Here is an 11189-nt window from a genome sequence, read left to right as displayed (position 1 = left end):
TAAAGTATATATATATAAATATTATATATACACTTGATCAAACAAAAATAATAATGTGAAAATAAAGCAATAAAACAGTAGAAAGTCTAAAATAAAAAAAAAACAAACAAAATATTTATAACTAATTTATTTAGTTGAAGCAAAATATTGAAAAACAAAAATCAACTAAACCGAATAAATTAAAAATAATCATTCGTAAATGTGTGTGAATAAATAAGAAACAAAAATCATAAAAAAATATAAGTAATATTTTAGAGGATTTTTATGAAAGTATCCTCTCATCCTGTTCCTCCCGTTCTTTTTTCAACAACCTTTTACTGCGTAAAAGTCCTTAAGTGGAAGTTTTAAAAAAAAAAGTATCTAACTCCACAAACTATACCTAAACATTGTCCTGTTTATTTCTTGTTTTATTTTTTCTTCTTTTTTAATTATTTATATATAAATATTGTACATAAATATGTGATTTTTTGAAAAAAAAAAACTATTTATAATTTTAAATCTATATATTTTTAATTTTTAAGTAGTAATGTGTACATTTAGATATCCCCTTTGTTGTTGAATAGTGATCTTATTTGTATTTTATTGAGCTGATTATATTTTATTAAAAAAAAAAATAAATTAAAAAAAAAAACAAAAAATACATTAAAAAGTTAGTAGATATAGCTAGCTACTAAGAACAGGTGCAAGCCAGTACGTTATAAGCAACTAAAACTTAAAAGCCATGATATTTACGTCGAAGAACAAATCACATTTTATATTTTGTAAATATTTTTAGTTGTAAAATTAAAAATAACAGAAAGAAAACAAACAAAATAAAAAGAAGACCCAATTTTTAGAAAATATTGATTAAATTTTTGTTTTATTTTATGATTACAAAATTTATTATTAAGATTAAAGTTCCCCCTCTTGGTGAACCAAAATGGTTTTCGATGGTAAGCTTATGAAAATTATGAAGGTAATCACAATCTACATAGGTCCAAAATTTCAAGTTTTGAAACTAAATTACGGTTTAAAAATTTTCAGTAACAGTTTCATTGAGAAAAATGTGACTTAGTTTTAGCCAAAAAATTATAGTTGCGCAGATCACCACTTGATCAGTATTTCTAACTCACCGATTTCTTTGATTTAGTTGATATTTAACATTTGTTTAATATCCATTTGATTCAAAGTCTATCAAAGCCAATTAGTTAAAATTTCTAATTAACGGATACAAATGATAAAGCCATAAACGTTTTAATTTTTGAAGATTCTTTTAAGCAAAAAACTGATTTTTTCTTAAGAAAGAAGGATAAAATTACGCGGGTCACAATTTTATGATCAAAGAATGAAATAATTGTATTTTCCGACTATTAAAAGAACTTTAAGAAATAAAAGATTGCCCATTTCATTGTAACCACTATGAAACTCTTTGATTAATAGGAAACATGGTTGCTGGAAACTTAAAAGTGCTGACGGAAGTGTAGTTGGAAATTCAAGCTCAGAAAACATTTTTTTTGCTGCTGGAAATTATTAGGCTTATTATAAACTCTTTTTGGAAAATATGTGTGCTAAATCATTTATGTTGTCCTGGAATTTTTGAAGATTTTCTGAATTTCATCTGAACGAAATTTCAATTTGAACTAGCCATAAAGTTTCAAACAACCTCAAATAACTAAATATAAACAAAACGTTTCATTCTTGGACAGAGACCAATTTTTAATAAAATTATGGATAGTAGAGGAGGATCAATCATGCATTATTCACGGAATGAGTACCGTGAAATGGAACTATTTCGGGTTTAGCTCAAAATATGACTGTTTTTTTTTTGTTGACTCCGAAAAACTTTCAGTTGCTTATCTGCTAACAGTGTTTTGGGTATGACTGCAAACTTAACCAATTTATAGACAATTTTACGTAACCCAAGAATTCCAATTCACACCTGTTGCAGAAGGAATACAACATTAAATTCAATATTTCTACAACAGAAAATCAAAAAAGTTAAGTTTCGTAGAAATCCCCTTGAATCCAAAACTTATTGTATTGCGTCGCGGATAAGATCCTCCACCCCCTTTAAATTTTGTTACTAAAAGTACTCATTTTTATCTGCATCAAGAGCATAAGATGAATAGGAAATCCAGCAATATTCCAATCACTCAGCACAAATTTATCAATTTTCGACCTATAAACGATCAAGGCTGCCCTTGATCATATGAGTCCTAAAGCTTATACAGTTAAGTTGTATAACAACAAATTTAATTTAAAGATGAGTTATCAATTCACCAAAAAGAGGGTTCTTTCAAAAACAACTGAAATATTTGTTTTCACACAATTTAGAATTTGGAAAAACTTCAGTATTGCTTTGAATTTTTTTTATAACACCTTTTCTGGGAGAAATAGCAAGTTTTCTGGAAAGTATATTAAGTTGCCTGTAAAAACTCCTAAAACTCCTCTTCAATTCCATCTTATATTTTTTTGACGCAAATAAATAGTGTTAGGATTTATTAAAGCGCTTTTTCTTTTAAAATTGATTTTCTTTAAACATGGATTTCTAGAATATAAATGTCCTAAAAACGGCAAAAGTGACACTTTCGTTACTAATTGGAAAACTTAATTAACGTTTTACTTACTTACTTACTTATGGTGGCGCTACAGTCCGGGGCGGACCTGGGCCTCAATCAACATGCGTCTCCAGCCAGCTCAGATCAGAAAAGGACATGGCAGTCTCTTGTGATTGTAGCCGTCTAACGTCGAATCTTCTCAAAGTACATCCTTGTTTTGGCTTGGACTGTAGCCGTACCTTGGCTACAACGAGGTAGTGGTCCGAATCAATGTTGGCCCCTCGGTGTCGTCGTGCAGGCTGTATCTCTCACAGGCTTTCATAGCCAGGGCACTGGTCATAAGTCTTGTCCAAGAGCTCGAAGAATATTTCTTTGAGCTCGAAGAATATATGTTGGCGAATTTAGCCTTGATGCGGATTGTCGTGATGCTCTCGCTCACACGGTTAAAACCCAAGACTTTTTGCCTGAGTCTAGTTCCAACAACAAATCCACACCTAAGTAGACGCTGTGTTTGTTCTCGCTAGCAGTCGCGGTAGTATACATCGCAGTATTTTAGTTTGCATTTGTCTGGTCGGAAAAGCCCTATAAGGTGTACACTAAGTAGTTCAACCTTAGTTCACCGCGGAAAGTTAAGAGTAGGAGTTGATAGACAGAGGTGGGTTTTGAGAAAAACCTGTGAACGCTCGCGTCCTCTTGAATGCACATGTCTACCATTTGAACATCTAATTAACGTTTTATATCTATTTATTTAACATAAAAGCTTTGAATCTCTCAAGAGATTCTTCTCCGAAACTGCTTAAACTAGACATGGCTTTTTACAGTTCGTCCCGGTAGATGCTGTCATGTGTGGCCTTGAAATCGATAAAGAGATGGTGGGTTTGATGTTCTTGGGTTTTGTGCAGGACCTGCCATTATGTGAATATTTGATCGACTGTTGACTTTCAAAGTCTAAAAATATACTATCGGGTTATTGACGATGGCCTGTAGACGTTCACTGAGACTGATTCCTCCAAAGCTTTTGCAGTTTAGGGGTTTTCCTTTTTGCAATATCGGCCTGACAATAATGAGGTTCCATTCATCGAACATGATTGCATCCCACCATACATTAAATTAGTGCTAGCTCCTCACCAAATTATATCCAAATGCTTTGAAAAGCACGGCATTCAAGCCACTTTTTTGACCCCTGCTTAGAAATGGCAATCTTTACTTCTTTTAAGTTTGGAAGACGGGATTGTGTGCTTTCGTCGTCTATATTAAATGGATCATCCTGTCTGACAGTATTCTAAGATAATCTAATATCTAAAGTTGTCACCTGAAATATGTAAATGTAAGGTTAAGATACACTTTATGTTCTTAAGCGTTGCTCAAAAACTCAACTTTATGTTAAGTGTGTTAATGATTAAAAGTTTGGATTCAAAAAAAAACCCTAAAACCTGTACACCAGGATATTTCAACGGGTTGTAAACTTTTAACTGGAAAAAGTACACAAAGTAAAAGTAAGCTAAATTTGTTCGATTGAGACCATAAAAAGGTAGATTTTCTCCGCAAAAACGAATTTTGAAAATTTGTATGAGAAATTCTGTTTGCTGAGTAGATCCATTTATCTCACGAATTTTGTGCAAGAAATGAAATGGAAACACAAACAAAATACTTCTGACTTTAAAATGACATTTAACAACAAAAGTGAAATCAACTTATAAACTCCAAGAGAAACAAATTGAAATCAAATGCAAAAAGAACATTACCAATGCAAAAGTATCTGTGAAAAGATGAAACTTCATTGTGAAAATTTTCATTAAATTGCACGAAACCAAACACTCACAACTTTTACACCTAAACGTAACCATCGAATTCGCCGTCATAATTCTTACCCACTCAACCACTGAACGCATTCATTCAAACTGCTCCAACTTCATGTCGGTCGCCATGAATCAAAATCAAACGTCAGAAAACTCGGAATAAAAAGTCTGCAGCAGTGTAAAACAGAGTGACATAGCTAAAAAATACAAAAATGGTTTTGGAAAGTACAATGATCTGGTAAATATCTTTCAAAAACTCATAAATTAAACCAAAAATATGTTATTTGAACTATTTAAATGTTGTTTCATTGAAATTTCAATAATGCTAACCCATATTTGCATTAATAAAATTCATTAATATCTACCGGATTGTGAAACATTTTTTGTCATTGTTTCTTTTTGTTCAAAAGAAATTAACTGTGGACCTTTTATATTTCTTCTTCTTTCTTTAGTTTTGATAACAGTGATTACCAAAGAAATGGTGATTACTTTCCAACGCGTCTCAATGTCCAAAAAGATGGAATTAATTTAGTTTGTTTGACCAAAGTGCGTTCGAATCCAGAAAACAATGTCGGACTGATGACATACTCAAAGTAGGTGCTCCCTGACACATATTTTTCTTTGTTTCATTAACTTTGGGTTTCTTATTTTCCAATATTTATAGCACCGTAGAAGTTCTAGCAACTCTAACAAGCGATGTGGGTCGTATATTCTCCAAAATGCATCTCATCCAACCCAAGGGGGAAATTAATCTCTTAACCGGAATTCGCATTGCTCATGTAAGTATCTTCCATTAGACCTCTCCGCAAAGCCATACTTAGACTCTCTGCCCATTTTTCTAGTTGGTTCTCAAACATCGTCAAGGTAAAAACCATAAAATGCGAATTGTTGTTTTTGTTGGTTCCCCCATCAACAACGAGGAGGGAGAACTCGTGAAATTGGCCAAACGCTTGAAAAAGGAAAAAGTCAATGTAGACATTGTTAGTTTCGGGGATCATGGTGATAACAACGAGCTCTTGACTACATTCGTTAATGCTCTAAATGGCAAAGATGGTACCTCATCTCACTTGGTCAGTGTACCCCGGGGATCTGTGCTCTCAGATGCCCTCCTTTCGTCGCCCATTATCCAAGGCGAAGACGGTTTGGGTGGAGCTGGATTGGGAGGCGCTGGCTTTGAGTTCGGTGTTGATCCCAATGAAGATCCAGAATTGGCTCTGGCCTTGCGTGTGTCCATGGAGGAACAACGTCAACGCCAGGAAGACGAACAACGACGTGCAATTGCTGATTCTAATGTGGCTGGAACTAACGAAAATGAACCCGCTGAAACTACTGCCATCGTTGCTGCTACTGAAACTATCGAAGAGCCAAGCAATGAAGAGGCAATGTTGCAGCGTGCTTTGGCTTTATGCACTGAAGGGGTAGGTTCAATAATGTCTCACTTTAAATTGTGTCTTATATTTGTTTTTTATTCAGCCTGAAGATAATATGCCAGACTTTGCAAACATGACCGAGGAAGAGCAAATCGCTTTTGCAATGCAAATGTCGATGCAAGATGCCGGTAAGTCCTAAAACTCTCAAGAATATGATTTACGACTTACAAATCTTTGGTTCTTTGGGTTATTTCAGATGAAACAGTTACACAACAAGCTAAACGTCCAAAAACTGACGAAGCAGCACCTATGGAAGTTGATGAAGATTATTCCGAAGTTATTGGAGATCCAGCATTTTTGCAGGTTAGTTTTTTAAAAAAGTTGTAAATTCCAACTTAATGTAACTGTTATTGTTTTTAGAGCGTTTTAGAAAATCTGCCCGGAGTAGATCCTCAATCTGAAGCAATTCGTGATGCTGTCGGTTCTCTCAACAAGGACAAAGATAAGAAGAGCGGTGGTGATTCTGATAAAACAAAGAAGAAGTAAAATGTCTTAAATTTAATGAAGCCCACATTTAAAAAAGAAACTACAGAAAAAGGAGGAGTATACTCCTACTTATGGATAAATTCTTCATAAAAATTCATTTGCGTTATACGCTCATTTACAAAAAATAATTATAATAAACTAAATGATAACACAATACTTTTCAATAAATTACATTTAAAAAAACAACATTGTTTATAATTTTAATTTTTGTATAAATAATGTCGAAACTCAATAAAAAGCGGCTGATTAGCTTCGACCGTAAATTGCATGTCAAACTATTAGTTAACGTCAAATGAATGATTTTTACTCACTACATGACAAACCTGCATATTTAATTCTTGATCATGTGGATTGATTAGCGCTATAATAAAGTGTGTGGAATTTAACACAGATTTAATATGATGGACCAACTGAAGTGTAATACAAAAATGAAAAGATATTTAACTTTTAATGTGAACGAACCCTTAAACTAACTTATGGCATATTTGTCAACTATTGCCAAAAGAATGTACGTAAAATGGGCGGGTTCAGACAACATACGGGACTTCATTTGCAGTCAAAAAGACCCTGATTACACGGGATGTTTTTTCGTTCATTTTCGTCTTTCGTCTACCCTCCTGATTACACCTTTCCTTTTTTCGTTCCTTTCGTTATTCCTCTTTTTGACGTTTCTGAAAAAACTGTGGAGGAAGAATTTAATTTTGTTTCGTTGTCCGGGCAGTAATAATCAGAGAGTACCTACAAATTATAATTGGATTTCTGTGGCAATAATTTAGTGAAAAATAAAACAAATTTATGGAATAATTTTTATTGATTTTTTAAAATTTTTGTTCAGCTTGTTATACAAATTGGGCCAACTTTGAAACAGCGTTAATAATACGTCCCTTTGAGTTTTTGTCCACTTTTCTTAAATTGTTTAAATAAATAATTAAATTTACATTATTTCACATTTATATTTTCCTTTCCTACACCGTACTCTGGAAAACTGAACTTATATCTGTAAATTATGCATTTTGTTTTTTTTTATTGGTTGTCAAAGCATAAACGTCAAAGTTCAACCAAAAAAGTCCATAAATTTTCAAGACTCTTTTCACGACTTCTTTCCCCCTACATTTCTACACCCCTCTGTAGAAGACGACCGATCTGTAAAAAGACGAAAGAGAAGACAACCGAAAAAACATCTCGTGTAATCGGGCACAAATTCGTTCTTTGAACGTAAATTTTGGCCAAGGCAACTAAGTAGTTTTTGAAGTGTCATTAATTTGAAATTCAGAATCTTTCTTCACAAACCTGTACTTTAAGTTCATAGTACACAAACTACCAAAAATATTATTGTTTACAAAACACTTCTAAGGGAAGCTAAAAGTAAATCACGATTGTAAAGATTATTTCTTTTCCAAATGTCATTGAACAAAATTTTCTTATTGAAATCCACCGAATGACAAAAATCTGTCATTGGATAATAAATCAGTGGAACGATTCCTTTCACTTTGGAACATAATAATATCAGCTGTTCAGGAATATGAATTTCCGTCCGGAAAATAGAAAAATTAATTTTTAGAGAAAAATAATGTGCAATTACACTTTTTTTCTCAAAAAAAATCTTTGTGTGATTTCCGATTAATCAGTATATAATTTCCCTTTCTAACCAAAGGGAAACATCATCATATTATGTTGATTCAAATTTTTTTCCGGATCGATTTCAATTCAATGATAGCTATAACTGACCCCTTAATGAAATTTAACTTGACTAACTTTCCAGTAAATTTTTCATTAAAGTTGCCTTATTTGGAAAATCATTTTTTTGACAGCTGGCCAATCAGATACCAGAAACCTGCCTAACTTTCAAGTCCCTCATGTCGTCTGAACCTGCCCAATTTCACTCCAAATGAGATCAAATGCCAATTTTGATGTTTGTGTCTTGGTATAAATTTGAGAAAAGTAACTTTGAAGCCATTCACTCATTCCTTAAATACAATAATCATCAAATCTAACCTTTTATATTTTCAATATAAATATATAATTGGTCTATATTTTTAAACGCGTGGGAATCAACGAGCAAAGTCGTTCAGTCTATTTACATAATCAAACAACTATCTAGCTATTTCGTACAATAATTTAAGAAAGAAATATTTAATGATTCTTTCCTTCTTTTAATTTTTTCTGGGTCAAAGAATTTTTGATTTATTTTATAAAAATCCTTATGCTCTTAACGAAACGAAAAATTAAAAGATAATCAATCTGTCAAAGTGTCTCTGGCCCAAATATCTCGGAGTCAATTGCCTCCTTCGTATATGTTTAGTTTAAATGTCTTAATTCACTAAGCAGATGAAAAGTTTTGCAGTACAACAGGATTAAATAAGGCTTGAAAATGTTTGGTTAAAATTTTAAAGTCCGACGTTGAATGTGAATTACACCTAAACGTCAATTTTTTTTTCGTATACATTCAGAACACTCACTCTCGTCCATAGAGAAATACATTATATCTACCATAGAGGAAATATATTATATATATTATTATGCGATTGTATTCTTGTTTTTCTTGCGTCTCTTGCAGAACTGCAGACTGGTAGTAAACTCTTTACATCTAGAAGATGAAGATTAAGCTAGTTGACTACGATATGAATGTTTCGATACGTACTTACACAATTGATGGAGAAGGGCGTCAGCGGTCGACTATTATATGGCAAAACTTCCACTTGCATCATTGACTTGGTGGTGTTGTTTCTAATGGTTTTGATGGTGACACCTCCGCCGTCAACGCCTGCGGCAGCTCTTGCCATTGAGAAGTACATACAAAAACAATGGGCAGCATCTGTAGTTAAAAACATTGATATTATTTTGTTAAGAGAAATATAATATACAAAAAACTTACCAGCAAATCAGCGCCTTGTTTGGTATGCTTTCCAAATTACTTAAAGGAAATTGCTTCCTGCATTTTGGCAATATCTAAAATGAAAAGACAGACTATAAAATAAATCTCCTTCACTGCAATTTGACTTACTTTTTATTCAATGAAGTGAACTTGTATATACCCTCATTATAAAGAATTTTGGTCTGAAAAATATCAAATTATATTAAAAATCAAAACAATTAACAAAAACTTACTCTTAAAAATCCGAAACCCATTGTTTATGTTTTGTTTTGCAAAATTGATTGTCATTTTTGACGGGTCACAAAAATTCCATAAGTTTCTTTTTAGCCCAATCCCCCATTTTGCTTTTTTTTCTCCACTCACATGTATTCACCGATAGAGAATTTGAGAGAGTTCACCTCGAATTTGGGAGAGTTCACCTCGAATAAAATTTGAGGGTGTTTCAGGTAGGACGGGTACCGGTCGGGACTCTAGATAATATATTTCCTCTATGATATCTACCAAGAGAAACGACTTATGAGGTTTGCTCGCTTTCGACCTACAAGGGCTACAAGCACTAGTAAACACATTTTGCCCGTTAGCATAAGCATGTGTTAGTTGTCCCGTGCATTTCTTATGGCAAAGTGCAAACTCTATGTCGTTGTTATGGGCTTTTGGGCTCAGTATGCACAGTTAGGGGGAAAACAATTTGAGGTGAACTCAGCCGTTCAAAAAAGAGATCCTTAGAATTCAAAAATTGAAAAATTATTGCGAAATTGTGGAACTGTCATTTTTGACAAGACACTTTGCCTTTTTTCCACCACTCACATGTATTCAACAATACGGAATTTGAGAAAGATCACCTCAAATATAATTTAAGGGTGTTTAAGTTTCGTTGATGAAAATTATGCATAAAGACTTACATTAACAAGCGAACGTTTAGCAATTGACTTAAGAACTACAGCCATTTTAAGTGGCATCAATTTTCAAAATGGTGGTAAAAAATGGACACTGTGGATGATTAATTTTCCAAGAAAATCGTCTTCAGTGATGATGCACATTTTCAACTCAGTGGATTCGTCAAAAAGCCGCATTTGGGCGAATGATAATCTAAGTGATTGTCGAAAAACCAATGCACCCACAATTAGTGACAGTTTGGTCCGGTTTATGGGCTGGCGGCATTTTCGGGTCCGATCTTTTCCAAAACAAGGCCAGTCAGGTAGTTACTGCGAATCGTGTTCGCTATCGTGAGATGATAACGGACTTTTTATGGCTCAAATTGGAAGATATTCATGTGGAAGACATGTGTTTTGAATAGGATGGTGCCACTTGCCACACAGCTAACAAAAACACTGTCTATTTTGCGCCACAAATTCAAAGCCGTGTTATCTCACGTGGTGGCGATGTAAATTGGCCCCCAAGATCACGTCATTTGTAACCGTTGGTCTTCTTTCTTTGTCTAACTATAATAGACTTAACAAAAGTAAGCTAATATCAAAACCGAACGAAAAGTTATCGTCAAAACAAAAAGTAACCATAATGGATTCAAGTAACTTAGGCAAATTTGACATTTGCTTAAAGCTAGGCATACACGATAAACATGCTCAGCGAACATGTTCGTTTGCGTTAGCCCACACACGACAAACACAACGACGAACATTCATTTCGAGACGATTGTTCAAGAAAGAAGGATGTCTGAAAAACAAGTGCAAGTAGTTGCCCTCATGGTAATTTATTTACACATAGTCTAAAAAGTATTATAACAATGTATTAAAAACAGATTTTGAAAATCTCAATTACAATTTTTTTAAATTTGGGTAATAGATGAAGGTCGAAACTAACCTTTTTTTCAATATTACCACTTTTTCTCTTATTCCTAGTACTTTTTTTCAAAAAAAAAACTCTAAAATAGTTTGGTGTACGCATTGTTTTAGGAATATTCGTATGTGAAAAAATAAAAAAAAAACAAACAAAGGTTGTTAATGAAAGACTGGCTCCAGAGAATCCATCTTATTAAAATACCATACATTTGGCACATATACTTCTTCGGGACTTACTCCCGATTTTTCAACTCAGCTCCCTT

General features: G+C 33.3%; 1 protein-coding gene and 1 long non-coding RNA gene across 4 annotated transcripts; one reads left to right on the top strand and one right to left on the bottom strand.

Annotated features, from left to right (window-relative positions):
* The first annotated feature begins 4448 nt into the window (after positions 1–4448).
* LOC129954159 (26S proteasome non-ATPase regulatory subunit 4) lies at positions 4449–6438 on the top strand. Its single transcript, XM_056067884.1, has 7 exons — positions 4449–4574; positions 4789–4929; positions 5001–5115; positions 5179–5754; positions 5810–5894; positions 5963–6069; positions 6127–6438. The coding sequence occupies exons 1-7, from the start codon at positions 4549–4551 to the stop codon at positions 6250–6252; spliced, it is 1176 nt and encodes a 391-aa protein (XP_055923859.1). The 5' UTR covers positions 4449–4548; the 3' UTR covers positions 6253–6438.
* Positions 6439–8772: 2334 nt separating this feature from the next.
* Positions 8773–9614, bottom strand: LOC129954162 (uncharacterized). Of its 3 annotated transcripts, none has more exons than XR_008782651.1 (5): positions 9361–9614; positions 9257–9309; positions 9128–9201; positions 8894–9067; positions 8773–8839 (listed from the first exon to the last, which is right to left on the bottom strand). It is a non-coding gene; the product is annotated as an uncharacterized LOC129954162 (long non-coding RNA). The 3 variants fall into 3 exon arrangements; XR_008782650.1 differs by having other exon boundaries at positions 8898–9067; XR_008782649.1 differs by having other exon boundaries at positions 8779–9067.
* Between the last annotated feature and the right edge of the window lie 1575 nt (positions 9615–11189).

This window comes from Eupeodes corollae, chromosome 1 (assembly GCF_945859685.1).
Source record: "Eupeodes corollae chromosome 1, idEupCoro1.1, whole genome shotgun sequence".
NCBI lineage: Eukaryota > Metazoa > Arthropoda > Insecta > Diptera > Syrphidae > Eupeodes > Eupeodes corollae.
The sequence above is the reverse complement of the archived record's forward strand: the minus strand, read 5'-3'. Positions and strand labels throughout refer to the sequence as shown.